The sequence below is a fragment of the Netta rufina genome, assembly GCF_964035555.1.
Source record: "Netta rufina genome assembly, chromosome: 2".
In the NCBI taxonomy this organism is placed as follows: Eukaryota; Metazoa; Chordata; class Aves; order Anseriformes; family Anatidae; genus Netta; species Netta rufina.
In genome coordinates this window covers 78,350,859-78,370,261 of record NC_140124.1, presented here as the reverse complement: position 1 = coordinate 78,370,261, position 19,403 = coordinate 78,350,859, and the positions used below count along the sequence as shown (strand labels likewise).

The 19,403-nt window shown below is 37.2% G+C and overlaps 1 protein-coding gene across 1 annotated transcript; it reads right to left on the bottom strand.

Annotated features, from left to right (window-relative positions):
• Positions 1-300: 300 nt before the first annotated feature.
• Positions 301-1,296, bottom strand: MC4R (melanocortin 4 receptor; the record flags this gene model as incomplete). The annotated part of the gene is made up of 1 exon (XM_084281884.1): positions 301-1,296. The coding sequence occupies one exon, from the start codon at positions 1,294-1,296 to the stop codon at positions 301-303; it is 996 nt and encodes a 331-aa protein (XP_084138010.1).
• Positions 1,297-19,403: the final 18,107 nt, after the last annotated feature.

The following is a 19,403-nucleotide window of genomic DNA, read 5'->3' as shown; positions in this document are numbered from 1 at the left end:
GAACATATAGCTGCTCATATTTCTTAGTATTTCACATTCATCATTACATTTATCTGCTCACTTACAAACTGGTATGAAACACTACTTCTCTTCCCAGCCAAATAAATTACAAAGAGTAGATATCACAAACACTACACAGAAGTATGAATTACACATGAATGGGAAACAAAGATCAGAGGAAAGGGAGAGAGAAAGAGGTGTTTGCTCTTAAAGATGTAACCCACGTTCTGCTGAAAAGGGGGATCTGAAGGCTCGGAAGTCTGCTGCATGTTGAGTACACAGTAACACATCCACCTCAGTCTAGTATTTGCCAGGCAAATCACAAAGCCCTCTCAGACTACAGCAGCATATAATCTCCTTGAATGTTTTCCTGAGCTCCTGACTCCGGAATGCATAGATAAGTGGATCAATGATGGAATTACACATGATGAGGATGAGGTAGAAGTTAAAATGGGACATGAAGCACACACAGTAAGGGTTATAGGGGCAGGAGATGTAGAAGATGAGGTGCAGAAAAAATGGGGCCCAGCACACAACAAAAACTCCAATCAGGATAGTGAGAGTGATGGCCCCTTTCATGTTAGCCCCTTGGCGAATAGGGCCAGTCCCCGGAAGAACTGCAATCTTTTTGATATGCATCCGAGCCATCATGAACATATGGACATAGAGGGATGCCATAAGAATAAGCATGGTGAAGAACATGCTAATAAGGCAGATGATGACAACACTGCTGTCAGAGTAAATGATGAACAAAATGCCTGAGATTGTGCAAGCAGCCCAGATGCATGTGATGATGACCCCTACACGCTTCACCGTCATGATGTTATGGTACTGGAGGGCGTAAAAGATAGTAAAATACCTGTCCACTGCTATTGAGAGGAGACTGCAAATTGATGCAAGCAGGGAACTGCAAATCACTGAGTCAATGACATTGTCAATGTTTATGGTAAAGCTCTGTGCGTCTGTGTCTGTGTTGTTTAGCAGCGTGATGACAATAGTTTCTGATCCATTAGATACACTCACTAGCATGTCAGCCACTGCCAAGCTACAGATGAAGAAGTACATGGGCGAATGGAGGTTCTTGTTCTTGGCTATTGCCACAATGACCAAGACGTTCTCCAGCAAGCTGATGATACCCAGAGTCACAAACACTTCAGGGGATACGAAGAGTTGCTCGTAGCAGCCTCCCGAGGAGTGGCCCTTTGCACTGGGCTCGCTGGCACCCCCATGCAGTCCATTGCTGTGATTCCAGAAATGCAGAGGCTGGAGTGTCCCACGGTGCTGGGTGAAATTCATCTTATGGAGACCCCCTTTCAGCTTCCTGCTTTTAAAACTCCTGTCCTTTTTGCATTCCTCTGAAATCCTCCTTTGTCTTTTCAGTTTGGGAAGAGAAGAAAAATAAGCCAGCACCAAGGCAGGCAGCAGTTCAGAACACTTTGACTGCTGTCACAAAATAAGGTTTCAAACTCACAAATGCTGGTTAATGCTCTCACAGATGCAGTTTCTGATCATCATCACATTCACCTCGGTGATCTGTGTCACAGAGTCCCAACAGTCTGTAAGTTTGTATGAGATTTTCCCCTACGTTCAGTTCTTGTTTAGTTCACTGTTACGATGCAGGGTTGTTTTTTTTTTTTTGCCCTTCAATTAAAAGAAGTAAACGTAAAATGCTCAAGTGACTCTTGCCGAGCCGAAACTAATTTCAAACTGCAAGCACCAGTCTTGCTGTCAGACAGTGTGTACCGACTGCCTGCTTTATGGTGTGTGGAGGAGAAAAATATTCAGGGCACTCTCCGCCTCTGCTTTGCCTTCCAGCCAATGGGGCTCGGGAGCTGCAGAAAGTCAAGGGGCTGCTGCTTCTGAGCCTCTCTGAAACATCACACAGCACAGCAGATGTGGATGCTGCACGAGCTTCCAGTAGCTACAGAAAAGCAGATGGGCTACCAGAGATCTGGTTCCCTTCTTTAACTTTTCAGCATAGTATTTCAGGACTGATTTTGTGTTAGCAAGCTTATGGCACTGTGGTATCAATCTCTGCAGAATTCCTTGAACTGGACTGATGGCTTTTAGTTTTCCAGGCTGCAATTTACTGTAATTTACTCTTGCCCCTTCCGTGACATAAGGTTGCTCTGTTTTGTATATGTGACAAAATAAGATGGGGACTAGGAAGCAAGAAATACTTATCTCCTCCTGGTTTTCTCTCCCAGTCCCTCTATGCATCGTTAACTTTTCTATGCCTCAGTTGTCCACTTGAAAGATGTGGTATTGCAAGGCTGCATTATAATATCTACTATTGTTGTAATTTTTAAGAAATGGAGACCATCTAAGGATCAGAAATAGGACAAGGTGGCTAAAGTCACAAATGACTCAAAAAAATTGTCCTAAAGAAAATAGTTTTTCCTAGGTAATATCCTGCTTCATCGTCTTATTTCCAGGAAGAAAAATATGATAGTGTTGATTGCAGAAGCCCTGTCACCATCAGGAATTAGGATGCAGGGCAGAAAAAAAACAAACAAAAAACAAAAAAAAAAAACAACAGACATTATTTAGCATACATGAAGGAAAGCAATAGGAGACAAAGTTGCAACCTCTAGGAAATGTGGCAGAGACAAAGGTAATGACTTCAAGCCATCAATAAATCTTGTAAAAGTCTATCCAAAGGTCTGTCCCTACGCATCCCTGACATGAGCTGAAAGTCAGCTCGTGTGCAGTCTGCCAGGGAAAGCCCTTGAGAAGGAGGAGGAAAAGAATGTCAAATGAATACAAAGAGACAGACACAAAAGTTGTTTTACTGTTTCCTCTTCAAGTACTGCAATTAAGGATTGAAAACCAAATAAAACAGACAAAGCCCAAAATGTAGGTGGATTTTAAAAGCTGTGGAAGCTATAGGAGAGCCAGTTGTTACACTGAAGTGTAATGTTTGCAATTAAGTGGTTTGAATGAGCATTTCCAGTCACCTAACAGGAGGGCTGTGGAGGCAGCTAAATTGGGTGCAGGAGTCTATTTTCTTCTCAGACATTTTTCATCTTTCATGCATTAGCTGTTTTTTAAATGAATAGCTTTGAAGAGATATAGGATAAGAGCATGCCTGTGGAAGCACAGCTATCTGTACTCAACATCCCAGCACCAGGGTGAAGCATGATTTTATTTTCACATTTGGATTTGCTATAGATGTATGGTTATAAAGAAAAAGGCTTGGCCAATTATTTCTGTGCCTTCCCCCAGATAGGTTACTTCACAAAAATGAAACAAACACCCAAGACAGACAAAATATCTTGAGGCATAGGAAATCCCACATTTATCAGTTTGGAAACATCATTCACCAGCAGCATTCTTGCAATGAAAGAATAGCTTGCTGCTGAGAGGGCAAGATTTTCTTTCCTATCAAGACATAATGCAAACCAGGATACAAAAAGATTTATTGTCTATTTGCTGATTCCTGGGACAGTACATACTAACTACTGCTGCAGACAGGACTTGCATACTTAACCCATAAGGACATAAATACAATGGGAGAGCAGGGAGAAAAAAAAATATAGAAAGACTGGTATAACAGAGCAGCATCCCTCCAGACAAGGTATTTTTCTACACCTGCAGACAGAAATGTACCATCTGCAAATGACCCTGGGGAAGTGGCTACTCAGCATCCCTTCCTTTACCACTGTACTCCATGCCAACAGGGCCCACAGCACAGGGATTTCTCCTCTCCACTTACTTTGGTGGACCCAGAGCAGCAGAGGCTGGAAAGAGCAGAGAGAAGCTGCCTCCAGAGGATATTGCCCTGTTTGCTCCAGCTGCCTATCTGTGCATCCCTCTTCTGGCTCCTCCCTTTCTCTGCCCATTATCTCTGTTTTCATCCCTGTTCATCTTTCCATTTAATATCTCTTTTCACCCAGAAGCTCTCCAGACAATGCTCCATGCTTGATTTTCCTAAGGACATGGTCATAAAAATACAACATTGGTAATTACAAAATGAAAAAAAGGACACTTCTTTCCTACGCACAACTGTCACTCACCTCAACATTTCTGCTTATGCCCTGCATTCCTGGGGAAGGTTGTTTTGATTTGTTAGCCATTCATATTTGTAGGATGAGGGTAGGTGACTGAAAGCAATAGACTTATGTGGTTTAGCAACTGTAAGAGGTGATGTATCATTAGCTTTCTCTGACTAGTAGATAAAACATTGTAAGAACACTTCTTTAAAGAAGATGTATGTGAATCGAAATACTTCTACAGCAGAAGATGGATACATGCCTCTGGCTCCCACTCTGCAAAACCAATACCATACAATTCTAAAATAGCTCAAAGGCAACCTGCTCTCTCATGCCTTAAAGTATGTTAATATTTTATATTTTCTAGTAATGGATAACAGGAGTAATGTAATAAAACAGTTTCTTAATTTTTAAAAACCAAAGCTGAGATAATATTTCTTGAAAATATTGTATGATTAAGACAATCAGTCCTTCAGATTTGTGTACATGTGCCAGTACTGTGCCAAGGGTGCTGCATTTACACAGATAAAGGTAACTTAATTTTTTGGTACTTGTACTCTGATCCAAATTTTCAGTGCATTCAAAAATTTAAGTCCATAGTATAAGCCAAAACACCAGTGTATTTTAGCATGCTGATTTTGAAACATAAAAGGAGACAGGTAAACTTTGGAAGCTTCTATGGGTTTCTATCATGCAGCATCTGTCTATATTAAAGCAAAGGCAAATTCCACCCAACATTTAAAATACTTGCCAAAAAATGGCTCAAATAATGCAGTGTACCTTTCAGTCTTTTCCACAGATGACACTGGAAGAAGCATTTCTCTGAATCTTTCTAAGTCCAGTAAATTAAAATATGAGTGATATGGAGATATTTGTTTGTTTGCATATTTGGACTGGTAGGTGTTTTAAGTTGGTCCCTAAGCATATTTTATTTTCTGGCAAGTCTGATGCAAGCATGAAGAGACACATCGATACAGGACTGACTATCACAAACTCTGTATGTTACTGTAGGACACACAGAGGAGAACCATAGGACATACAGAGGAGAACCAGTACTAGTTTTGGATGAAGTAAAATTGATGCTGGTTGCATACAGCAAAGAAAATCCACATGGTAAGTCACTAGCTGTGTGGCACAGAACTTGAGAAGTCTATGTGTAATGTTACCTCACAGAAAAAAAAAATAAATGTTGTAGACCAAGTAAAATTATTGTTCTTTGTGTTTGTACAAACAATTTCCAACAACTTAGCCAATTTGGCCACAGAAAGGCACAAAAATGTCTATTCTGCTGGCAAATAAAATACCTACACCCACTTGAATATGTTGTGAATGTGCATAACTCTAATGTTTTCCATTAAAATGCCATGAGAAGTGCTAGGGCTTTGATAACTTAGCCACAAGTCTGATCTTATTTCTACTTTAGGCAATTATTGTTGTGAACAGAGATCATTTACTTGTAGTCAATACAGTAAACACCATTCTTGTCCTAATCTTTTCTCCCTCACCCCATCTCTCCCAAATAATCAATTTCCTTTTACTTGCTTTTAGACTTAGGTGCTTGTCTGTTCAGATTCATCTGAAGCACTTTGTTCAAATGACTCAAAAATCTCCTTAATTTTGTTATCCCTCTCCAAATAACTCTCCAAAAGACACAGACCAGCATGCAGGATTAAGTACAAATTAAATACTGCCTTTCATTCGGCTCAACAAACCAAAAAGTAATAATCCTGAATTTGTTATTTCCTCAGTTTGTTTTATCCCCCCCCCCCCAAAAAAAAAAAAAAAAGAGCTATTAATTCAGCCTTTTCTTTTGTTTATCCCCTTTGTATAAAAATACAATAGAGGAAACATTTCTAACAATTATTTACTTTTCTCATTCCCTATACAGTCCTAAACAGACCAACTTTCAACACTGCACTTGCTTCTCTCACTTTAGATCATAACATCATTTTATATTATGAACTTCAGAATGATTTTTGATTTTATAGTTTATCACATTCAGCTTTCTGCATTAATGACGTTCAGTGTTTTTCAGTGTGAGAGATGCAGTAGCACTTCATGTTAGCAGAAAAATGATTTAGTGAGTCCAGCTGTCTAAGCATCAAAGCTTGACAAACAGTATGTCTCAGAGTTGAATGAGAGGCAGAGAACCAAGCCAGAATAAAATAAATAAATAAATAAATAAATAAATAAATAAATAAAGACAAATTTAGTGATATCACCATTTGGTGATAACCCAAGGTTGCATTGTGGCAAAAAAGCTGTTTTTTTTTTTTTTTTCAGAAAATTCCTCAGAATTTTCTGAAATGTATGACCTGCAGTTAATGTGAGATGCTACTTACTACTTTCAGTTTTCTATTCCGTTAACTTCAGAGAGTGACAGTACAATATTCCATTCAAAAAGCCATACAGCTACTTCTTAGACTCATATTATAAAGTGGCTGATGAGACATGCAAAAGAGATTAACAGGTTTTAAATCCAGTAATTAAAGCCTCTGTACAAGAGGATTATTTAATGTCTGAATTAAGGAAGATACCAGCAGCTGTGGTTAGGGCCCTGGCTCTAGTGTGTGCCATTCTGTACTGCTGGATAGCTCATGCCCAAAAGGGCATGCTTGCAGAGTTTTGGGGACTAGAACCCTTTGGTGTTGCGGGTGGGGGCAATGACATGCAGTTAGGTCTGGAAATGTCTGATAAAATAGAAGAGAACATTAATTCTGCAGAAATGGTTGTTTGTGAGCAACTTGATGCAGAAGAACAATCCATTGTTCATTAATTCAGCATTGTAAATTCACATTCCCATTGGTTTAGAGTTATGGGATGTATGTTTGCATCCAACCGGTTTGCATTTAATCTCTATGGTTATAAGAATGCCAGTCTTTACTTCTGTACCAAATTCCTTGTATTGTTTCACTTATACCATTCTGATATGCATCTTGTGTATATGACAAGGTCACAAATTACTAGGCTACGGCTGTTACCATGACATCATTTCTTTTGTACTTTTGCAAAGAGAGCTGTGTGCTAGTAGCCACTGCTCCACACACAATTTATGGGCAGGAGGTGGGATGGGGAGAGGGCTATTACACACAGACAGTTACTCAAAAGGAGATTATTTTAACCCTTTCCTTCATGTTCTGCATATGTATGTGTAAAATGCATACTCCTTTCTCAGTTCCATGTTATGCAGTCATATCCTGTATTCCCTTGTGCTGTTCCATGTAATTCCATGGAATTACATACAGGAGGTAGGAGCTACTCCTCAAGAATACTGAAAGTAGCTTGAGCTATTTTAGCAGAGGTAGGCTCCAATTGTGTAGCTGTGTGGTGGACTTCCATGGCTTCCATCCATTCTGGTAGCTCTTCAAATCACTCTGGTTTTTAGCAGAGATACTGGACAAATACTGGACAGTCTGACAGTACAGAAGGGAATTCTTAACCTTCTTGTGGATTGCCTTCCTCCATAGGAATTAAATTGACTCCAATACTTCTAATTGTTTTCAAACAATCTGTTATAAGGCACAAAGTAGATGCACCAAGCCATATGACAAACAAGCAAATTAGCCAGCATTAGTGACAGGATAAGACTGCAGATTCAAGAGCAAACCCGTGACCACTGTCCTGATGTAAACACATCTTTACTGACACATAATCCAAATTAGACACAGTCTTATCCAAGAACTGGGAAAAAAGAGGGAAAACATTTCAGAACACCTAACAAAATGTCTAGATTCCCTAAGAGCTATAGAGCATCTGCAGTGATGAGATTTCTTGAAAATCTCTTTGCATCAGTCATCAAAATATGGTGACAAGAATACTCTATTTCTTCTTGTGACAACTGCTGCAATTGCTGGTACTCTTTCAAAGATCTCTGGTACTCCAAAGTCTGAATTAGAAGACTATTGATAGTGAACCTGACCCACTGTAAAGCAGAATTTTTTCATTTGTGAAGAACTTGTAGAAAAAAATCTTCTTCAAAATTAAGGGCATGAACTAATTTTTTACACAAATAGTAGAAATGATCTGACCTAGGTCATTACTCTGAAATAGTCCTCACTAAGGTTCAGTTTTATTAAACTCTGGAGGAGTCTCCTTTCTTTTCTTTTCAGGATGAGAAAGCATGCACTATAAATCCTTTTCTTCTCTGCTGCTGAGGTAAAGATTTTATGGCTGCCTGTGACAGAGGATGATAATTTTCTGTCATAGCAGAATTTCATGAAAAGGGTGAATAGGTATATGAGAACAGTGCAGTAAATTATATGGTGTAGCTCTTGCCTTTATAGGGTTCAAAACTCTAAGGCTACTATAAAAAGAACAGGAGGAAGGAGGTAGCAGTGGTAGAACATGTGATTTACCTTATTATGGTATGGTGCAGAGAATGGTATGGTGCTAGAAAATATATTTTGTACACAGAATAGGTAGAACTATTGGTGGTCTAAGTCCTGAAGTTAAATTAACAATTTATAAGGACTCAGAAGCAGAGTCTTTTGTCTAGAAAAACAGCATCTTCTTCAAGAAAAGATCAATAAAATTCCCAAAGGCCTCAAGTTTGAGTTCAAGACCTGAAATACTTTAACATATTAATAATATTTCATCTGCCTTTGTAGTGAAAGGAAAGAAATTTTCTTGAAACTAAATATTTAATTGACAGCTTAGAAGGTTGACTGAGAGCTTTGAGTGTCAAACAGGAATGACCAGAGCAGTGGATACTGTGTCAAAACAAATGCTGCACTGTTTTTTTCCTTGATTTTGCTCTTGGACTCAGAAATCATAGAAAGAGGCCTTGGAGTTTACAGATAGAGAGGACACGAATGAATTTAGGTAATCCAAATGCTTATAGTTTGAATAGATGAGGAAGATCCCTACTTATATAGGCAAAAATATATATATATCAAAGGAAAGGAAAACCAGGGATATCATCTCTTGTCTATGAGATCCAATTTGCATAGCCTTTTCACAGACAGCTATTGTTTGCATGGAAGAAGAGACTAGAAGAGTGGGAAGATTTCTACACTCCTTGCTGGAGCCAGAAGTTTTAATTTTACATGCCATGGGAGAACAAGGGAAAAGAAAGTACCAAAGGATCATGACATCCTGCTTAACAGTCTCCTCAATGAGAAAGGGGGTCTTTGCATCTATGTAAGGATGTCAAATGGCTCGTGAGCAGGCTCATTCAGATAGCCCCATATTCCAGAGTGAATTTTACTCTGATACATACCACTATGTGAGCAGCACAGAAGTGGTTTCTTCCTCGCATAATGATCTGCAAGAACAAGGTAGAGAATTGTAAATATGGTAACAAGGGGGGGAAAAAAAAAAAAAAAATTAAATATATGCTACATTTCCTTTCCAGTGAAACAAAACAGAAAACAACCCCAAATCACTCCAGGAACTGTTAGCCTGAACAAACACATAATGATAAGCTACACCTTAAGATATTGCGAATTGCTGCAGATAACTAAAAAAGTATCAGAAGAAAAAAAAAAAAAAAAAAAGAAAAGCCTTGGTTAGGTAAAGAACATTGGAGAAAAATGAAAGACTTGTAAAAAAAAAAAAAAAAAAAAAAAAAAAAGCAACAACCAAGGCAATTTTTCATCACCATGGTAAACTTTTAAAAGCTTATTCAAAAATTGACATGGTAGATAACTACATCCTGGGGAGAATTGTCTAATCTAGATTTCTTTTTTGAGAAAGGCAACAATTTCCAACAATTATCACTGCTAACACTGAATATAACTTCCTTGGCATCCAATCTATTGCTCATTTGAAGAGCTCTATGAGTTTTTATTTTTTTCTGGCTGTCTTCAAACTCAGTCAACTATACTACATAAGCACACTCCTATCACATATTTGGTGTTTTCCTGACAAAAATGCAGTTTCATCTTTCTTCCTTTTGTAAATGAAATTCAGTACTCGTTTGAAAGAAATCAAACAAGCAAACTAATTTCTCTGCCTACAAAGAGGTTTCTTTGCAATTAAAAAAAAAATAAAAAAAAAAAATTATCCAAACCAGAGGACAATAGCAAAATACTGTTGCAGGATCAAAGTAGATATTTATGGTATTAAATCTACATGCATTATCACATGCTTAGTGGCAGACTAATTGACAGACTAATTCATTTACTACACATCATGGTAGAAAATACTGACAAAGTTGCAACACCAACCTAAAACACGGTCATAATTTCCTCAAGACAATTTTTCAGCAAAATGGAGTACCACTGCACACTTCAAATTACAAAGACACTTAGTTGGTAGAGCAGGCAAGATCCACTGCCAAACCCACAGAGAAGACCCCCACAGGGAAGGAAAGCAACCCAATCTTCAGCTAAGAAGCTACTGCTGGGAAGGGCACAACTTTCCCCCTCAAGTTTTCCAAGTGTAGTTATCTGTGTGTGGCTCCCATGTATTGGGAGAAGCAAGCTCTGAAAAGTCCTGGAAGTATTTTATTTAAAAAATAGCTCTCATAAGTATCCTGTATGTGGATAACTAACTGTGTGAAAAAGAATTCTCTTAAGTGAAGCATAGCAAGCTTTTTATGAGGGCTGTCAGCTTCTTTTCCACCTCACCTAGTACAAAGTCCACACAAAAATGACATTTAGTAAGGTCATTAAAATTCAAGTAAGTGATTTTCTGAAAAAAAAAAAAAGAAAAAAAAAAAAAAAAGTTATCTGAACCACTCCAAGCCAGAAGAGGGTATTTTTCTGTGCCAGGGTCATGGAAAACATGTAATTACATTCCAGTTGTTTTAAAGAACAGAAAAGAGAAACAAGGATGAAGTGTTATAGATTTATTTTAGCTATCAAATATGTGGACGTGCTCCCACTGTCACATAACATTCATTAATGTCATATAATACTCATTAGTATGTCATCTAATATTCTGTGTTAAGCAAGCAAACAATTTAAACAATTTAAATTAAACAATTTAAATGCCAGATGTTTTAGTTCAGTTCAATAGTAGAAATCCTTTTCTCATTTGAGAAAAGATGTTATTTTCTGTACATTTTCCCTACCTCCCCAATGACTATTTTCCATACATAATGGCACAGCAACAATAAAAGTAGCAAGACAAAGCCTTTCCAATGCTTTTAGAAAGTCAGTGATATGAAAGGCAATTTTGTTTAAAGGTATGTGATTTCCAAACAGTGTATTGTTATCTGCAGAGCAAGTGTCCACAGAACTAGTAGTCCGTCACTTTTAATCACTGAAATTAATATCAGGTGTTTGATAGTAATGTGAAGGGACTAAATGAGCATGGAACCCCATTGTCCTAAACACTGCAAAATACAATCTATCCCTTTCTCAGAGAATAACTGGCACTTCAGAGGGGACTGATTTTCCTCAGGAGAATAATCCTTGTCCGGCCTTTGCAGTCTCCACTAAGCCACAAATTTATACTGGGCCAAGCCTCAGAAAATACTCAATACAGTGTAGTTCTCATTATTTCTGTTAAATCAGAGCATTCACCAGGATCAAAGACCAACACAAATCAACTTGATACAAGACAAGCCATTTAGAGAAAAGTTGGTTGCACAGGAAGGTTAACTGTACTTTCTCATATTAGCTCTATCATATGGCATTTTCTATCCAAAAGAGGGTTTCTAACAGGGGTAAATAGCATTTCTTAAATTTCTAAACTAACAGGAGTAAATAGCAGATACAATTAATAAACTGCACTTCGGAACAGCAAGTTTCTTAATAAAAACTACATATGTGTTTAGAAAGCTAGCAATGTCTCATAAATATCCTAGTCTGACTCAGGGCTTTTTAGTGATTTCTTTTAATGTTTTCTCGCCCAAGGGGATATTCCCTTCTGTGGAGTTGCATGGCAAATTTCATGTCTTCAGTGGGGATTATTGTGCAGATTGGTTCTCTTTAGACAGAAAATATACCTTATCTTTTTCATGTCAAATTTTAATAATTATGGTGAACAGACTTAGTACCTTATGGCTAGATACAGACATCAGCATTTCTCACTCTCCCTTTGCTACATTCATGCAAGAGTTGTACATTCCCCTCTTAAGTTATTTCATGCACAGTAGGGTTCATAATTTTGTCTGACACTACCTATATTTCCCATTCAGGCAGAGATGCTTTCTGGAACCATTTGTAAGTTTTACTTTTAAGCCTTCATTTAAATCAGTTCATTTTCTGAAATACCAATTGAGTTCCACAAATTCCTCTCAAGCACTTGGCAAGCTTTTTTAAAAAAGGTGTAAATAAAAAAAGACTATAAATGTTTCTTCATATATACTTACCAATAGTAACACTCTGAAAGTCTTTAACAACCTCATATTTAGGAATACAGAGCCTTCTGTTGAGCATATTGCTAAAGCTCACCTTGTATACTGCAAATATATTGTAAATGTATAAACATTCCACCACTCCTCAGCTGTGCAAACTCTCTTGAAATCCATTGCAAAATTCTTATTAATTCATTAAAAGCCTGCCTGCAGAAGTCTGTCTTAGTTACAAATCAATCACCAAGGTCTGCCTTTGACTGCTGCCTTTCATTTAAGCTAGGACATATCAAACAAAAAAAGAGAAAGAGAGAAAAAGTAAGCTCTGATGTACACATTTCTATTCAATTTTCCAAATAGCTGAGAAACCAATAATTCTTGCTAAGTGAAAAAGACAATCATTTTTCCTTTTATTGTAAAATCATTAAGTTACGGTGAACACAACAGATTTTTTACCATATGAAGCACTGCAGTCTTCAGAACAACACAGAACAAATGTACTGAAATTTCGTGTCCCAACAAACTGTTCAAGCCTGAGAAAGCCTAGCTTTCATATAAATACTCTGTGATTGATGGTTTAACATGAACAGATAAAATTCAACTGATGTGCAAATATTCCCTTCAAACCAGAGATTAAGAGTAGCATGCTTTTACAACACTAAATATCTAGGCGTAAAACTGGAATTATGCACATTAAATTAATTATGCACATTATGGAGCTTGTGTTGGGTTTAGCTTCTGTCTCTCAAGGTAACATTTTTTTTTTGTTGTTTTTACTAATTCTTAAGCTAATTTAACATCACTCATTATAAACCCTTCCACTGCAAATTCAGATTATAAGGAAAAGTAAATGAAATTATGCAGGACGGGATGAATATTATTTAGTAAAATATTTTATTCACTGAAAAATGATATCTCAAATTGGCCAAAATTAACCACAAAACTAATGAAGTTTAATTAACGTTTCCAGTAAGAAATATTTTGTAGCAAACAAATGCATTTAAATATATTTTCTCATTTTCTATTTCAAAATTTTAATGTTAAAATTTACCAAATTTTATTCTAAAAGACAAATTGAAGAGAAAAGGAAGGGGAGAGGAAGGGGAGGGAAAGATCTAACTTATTTTCCCTGAGCAAACTTAATCGTGTGACTTGGCATTACCATCCCCAAACAACAGTCAATGACTGAAGTCCCTCTCTCTTCCCATTCATCTACCCTCCTGTCTTAGCACTTGAAGCTGGTGTGTGTAAACACCACTTGCAGGCTTCCCTGCAGAAGAGTTGGACAGCTTATCCATCTAGGAGCACTCAGCAGAAGTTTCTGAAGTAGGCTGTATCATCTAACCCAGATGTCATCTCTGAAAAAAAGAAGGAAACTAAGCTGCTGTGGTTGCTCTTCACCAGTGACAGGAGAACCATCAACCAGGAATTGGCATCTGTAACAGCAACTGAAGCAATAAAACGAACATACAGTGACAGAAAGTTCCCAGGCTTTTCACTTGGTGTACACTTACACACTGAATGCACTGACTGCTCTCTTTTTCTCTTTTAAAGTACATGAATTTCAAAGACAGACAGTACAGCTGCTTACAGCAGTGAAAGAAGGTGAGAAAATGATCTGTTCAGTCTCAAAAATAATTCCTTGCATGAAAGTGAACAAAATCAACAGTATTTTTTTTCCCAGTTTTAAGGTGTTTCTCAGATAAGTGCCACCACAGGCAAATGCATATGCCCATCGCCAGGCTGCATACAGAGTATAGGGGGAAAAAAAGAAAAAAAAAATAATTAAGAACTAGCCCCACAATAGAAAGATTTTCAAATAAGCAAGCATAGACATTACTGTCAGACTCTGTCTTATACTATAAAGAAGGTGCTGATAATAGGAGAGCACAATGGACCTTTCCTCCTGGGCATAGCCATCTTCCCCGGTAAGATGCCTATCAACTCTGTGGCCCAGATCTTCAGTGTGTTGCCCGTGAATCACAGGACCTAGTACCCTGACAACAGTGATAAAGACCTGAAGAAGAATTTGGTCATCACCTTACTCTCACAGTCAGTTTACTTCTCCATCTGGTTCCTATGGCTTCCCTGTTTGCACACACCTATCATGACCTTTTATGATGTGGAAGGAATACCTCTGCTGCCTTTTTGCCTGAGGCAGTGCATAAGAACAAGAAGTAGACTTCAGGTATTCTTTTTGTTTACTCTAGGCTGAGTTGCTTTAAAAAGCAGGCTGTGCAATTATGTCCCACTGGAAGAGTCTCCTTAAACATCAACAAAGATGTTCAATTTAAACCAAAAAAAAAACCAAAAAAACAAAAAACTGCTAGCACAATGTCTCTGAAGAAAAGTATGTTGCATAAAACAGTGACCTAGGCTGGATTTTACAAAAGCTTTCAGTAGAAGCTGATTCTTTAGTGATAATTAACAATAGTCTTATGAAGGATGACTCACCAAGTCCATGTGCAGTTCTCACACAGAAAACACTCCTTTGCATTCAGTCGTCACTGTGAAGGTGCAGTCATGCAAATTGTTCCAGCTCATCTTGGACTGAGGTAAGTAACTGCAATCAGAACCAAAACAGTTGTTAACATTTTTAACTGCTCAAGGGAAAATTAATCCATAACCAAAAAATTCAAGGTTTCTTGGCCCTTTCTCTGAATATTAAATACAGACTACCATCAATAAAGAACAATTGCACTGAACAGCTTTATACAGAGAGATATTCCAATGTTCTTCTGCAGTCACTCTCCTCCCCTGCCAAGATGCTCTCCTGATCTCTCTCAGCTGTATGCAATCTAAAATCCTGGCTATCATTCTTCCTGCATGATTTACTAATTGAGATTTAAGAAGCAAGGTTTCTTCCCATATCATCCTCCCCTGTACCAATAACATTAAACCAAGTATTTAATACCATTGCTTAGATCCTAACTAGCCATTGCATAACCATGCCCTTTTGTCTGCTCAGCAGTCTGTGCTGCAGAAGATTTTGAATGTCAGTCTACAAGGCTTTCTTATCAGTAGCCCACATGAGTGAAACAGGTTATAATGGAACATTCCAAACTGACAGAAAGCTCCTTTCATTCAAAATGTTCCTGAAAAAAAAAAGAAAAAAAAAAAAAAGAAGAAGATCTCATTTTCTTCAACTGCCAGCAGAGGACTAAAAACAAGCAGCAACAAACAACTATTCTTGACTGATCATCAGCAAAGAAGTACATACTCCTTTTGACCACTTCCTAATCAGCAGATTTCTCCAGTCATCTATTTTTTCCTCTGCTGCATCCACCTGAAAAAAGTTGTGTCTTAAAAACAATAGTGGATATGCAAATAGCAATTGTAGATCATTTCCTGGAAGTCAATCCACATACAGGAGAATCTTGAGAAAATTTATTCTGATTTTTCCAGAAAGACTTGCAAGTTAAGGTTCAGAAAAGCTTCTAAAATTAAGCTATAAACATTACAAAGTTTGCTGATGATTATAGTCTTGATTTTAGTAAGCTGAAGAGAGGTTACTGATTTTGTAAATGCTGTAGATAATCCTACTGTTCAGGGCAATGTAGTCTGTATGTGGCAGAGAGAAATAGATTGGAGCTAAGATAAACTACAAAATACTGAATGATATCTAGATTAATAATTTATTGAGATGTGATAAAAAAATAAATATCTGTTTTCTTGTTTCCACAGAGATGACCAGAAGTGATATAGATATCAGTGATCAAGCATAAGCAGTGGTATAAATCTGGGTGAAACACATGCCTTGGAACATTCTTCAACTAAGTAACTTCAAAACTATTCTGGTGTGCACAGTCTCTTACACAGTGGAAGTGTGTCGTGCATGAAAAGAACAGCATGATTCTGATGTTTATCTCAACACAATAAATGTACGGCTTTTCATTAGTTTAGCCAGTTAGCAACTTTATAAGTGACTCATACATAGAGAGAAATGTGTATTTTTTTTGTGATGACCCATGTCAGTGGTGTTCATCGCAGCACTTGTCAATTTTGTATAGTCCATTAATGGGCACATTTTCAAATCTGGGAAAGATTTTATAGAAATGTGCTAGTGGTACAGGAAGTATGAAACTGACTTCAAAAACTTCAAACTTGTGATTAAACAAAAAAAAAAAAGCAATGTAGCAAAAGAAAAGGGAGAGAGAGGGAAGGAGAAGCATCAAGAAGTTAAATTTTCTGATCTTCAGTCTCTCAGCATTTTTATTATTATTATTATTTTTATTTTTATTTTTTTTTTTTTATACAGGCATTAACAAGCATATCAGTCACTTCCTTAAGGTTTTGCATATATTTTGATACTTTAGTGTAGGAGATACTGATACCTTCACTGCTTTTTTTTTTTTTTTTTCCTTTTTTTCTTCTTCTACTTTGGACTTGAAAAACAAGTATTTTTATCTCTCGTAACTGTGCAATATGTATTATGTTTATCTACTGAATTTATATCCCCTATTAACTTTTAATCTTTAGTTAATTCATGCAATCTTTCTTTGTGGGTCCTGTTTTCTAGACCTCTGGTCATTCTCATTGCTGTCCTCTGGACTTTCTCCAACTGGTCTGCATCTTTTCTGAAGTACAAGTCAGTAAGGTTAATGGAATTTGGATTTATGCTATTGCATAAATTGCTCAGTTCTCTGAGCTTATTTCACTAATGCTATTACACTATATTACACTACCCATAATAATATGAAATGTTTGCCTAAGAAGTTTACCTTTCTTTTTTGTTTGTATGGTGAATCCTCTGCACTGTGTTTAGAAATTATCTATAACTATCATAAGCAATGGCCATTCATTAAAAAATAATCAGGAAGCATTTGGATAGCTCTTTCTGCAGCTGCAAAATTCAGTAGTTTGCAAAAGTGGTTAATTACTCACTTTCCTATGCGCTTTTGTTTCAGACAGCCAGGAAACCAGAAACATCATCCTGACTTTTGTACATTTCATTTATGTATGATATATTCCTGCATCCCAACAGAAACAAAATAATTCTCAATATCATATATCTCAATATCATATATCTCATTCTCAATTCTCATATTTTCCCAGGTCTTTCCTTCCAATTCCCACAGAGACAGAAACTGAAAATATTTTTCTGCAAAACCAGCCCCTGGTAGCACTAATTCACATACTATTGAGTTCTATAACTTTAGTAGGTCAGAAACTCTTACATCAGAAAAAAGTGACATTTTTCACAATGGCAACTTTATCTTGTACTGTAGGACTCACATACGCTACAGATGTGTCTGAGTCTCAGTGAAAATGTACAGCTATTTGTTTACATTTGCTAACTCTGTTGGCTTCCAAAGATTTTATATGTAGCAGTAAGTTCTCCTCTGCTATAAGAAAAAATCCTTTTTTTTTTCTTTCTGATAAGACGTTGGACTAATGAAATAAGTTCTTGTATAATATATCAATTCAATAGAGCAGACACTTTTTTCAAGTGTGAAAACAGCAGGAGAGAACCCTTTCCTGGGTCTTTATGTTATTTAAAGAAATCAGATGAATTGTTAACACATTAAACTCTCCATCAGACTAAAATAATGTTTTGTTTTGTTGTTTTTTTTTTTTTTTTGGTCCAGGCTTTCTCAAAGCTCCTCCATCCCAGTTTTAAACTAGCATGTGCTTGATTTCCCCTAGATTCTTTATAATTTGAAATCTTTTAAAGTCTATCTGCTTGATGGAAGCCAATCTAAAAAGAGGATTAACCCCATCTAGAGGGTCATTAAACCCAAGAATAATTGAAGACAGTTGATTTCTTGTAAACTTTACTAGTATTTTCTTTGGGGAGCTACTTCCAAGTATCCATTAATTGCTGTTAATTGGTCAGGAAGCAGTGCTAGACAGAACTGTTCAAATGATGTTGCAGAGTGAGAAGAGGGTACTGCTAGGTCTCCATTGGATGATGGACCCTATGCTATATCTTTTCTTCCTCTTCTGCTCATACTATGGGTAAGCATTGCTTCAAAGTCAAATGCCAGCTGGCTGCATCCCACTGTCATTATGTCTTTAAAGCTGTACTTCCCCAGAGCACGCTGCAGTAAAAGCAAAGGAGAAAAAGTGATAGAATGTGTTGGGGACAGCACAGTGCTACATTATGAGGAAAAAAATGTTATGCTTCTTGCCAGGCTGTTCTTCCAAATCACAGCAACATCATCTCTCACTGCTCTGCTCTGTCTCCAAAAGAAAGGATGTTTCCTATCACTCTGGATATCATGTTCAACCTTCCCAACATACCCTGGCAGCCCACAAACCATTATAGATGTTATCACACAAGCAGACATCTACATTTCCCAAATACAGGCTCTGAGAGGGAAGGCTTTTACGTAAGTAAGAGGAGTGTGAAGTTGTGACCTTCTTATTTGTTTTGCTGATATTTTTTTCTGCTGTTAAATAACTTCGCCACAATAGATTTCCCATGGTGATTAGCACAGATGAGTCTCCTCTTTCCTCTCTCCCACCACTCTCACAAGGCTGGGTGACGAACTTGCAGCCTTCTTTCTCTTGTATATCCTGGTCTAGTTTTTGAAGTTGGCAGCTTTGAACATCTGAGTAAACAAAGAACAGTGCAACTTTTGTATTCCCACTGACTGGCATGCTACAGAGAGGAACAGACATCCCCATCCTCCTTCAGATCCATATTTACTGCAGAGAGAGTTACTAAGGACAGCAGAGATAGACTATTCAAATGTAAAACAATTTGGTTCTGGATTCTCTTCCTCACAAAATAGACGGTAGTTTTGCCACCAAACTCAGGGAAAGCAATTCTTCTACTCCAAATATACTCTCCTTTTCATTCTTAATTAATGTTGTCCTAAGGAAAAAGCAGAAAGAAAGTCACATTTCCTTCACAAAAGAAACAGATACGGAGAACATAACGAGAACATTTTACAATCTTCAACACTCATGAAGATTTTAAGATTGAGCTGTATCTTAATTCCCTTCAAGAGAAAAAATAATAATAATAATAAAAACAAATGATATTCGTGTAATCTTCCAAATTGATTTTTAGCATACTCAAAAAGTGATGCCAGGCTACTTTGTTCCATTGGTTCACACAGAGCATTTTCAGAGCGCTTATTAGATGTGAACCAGAAGCCTTTGGACACATACATAGTTTCAGAAATACTGTGCTTACTCCCTTAATAGCAGCAATTTATGTC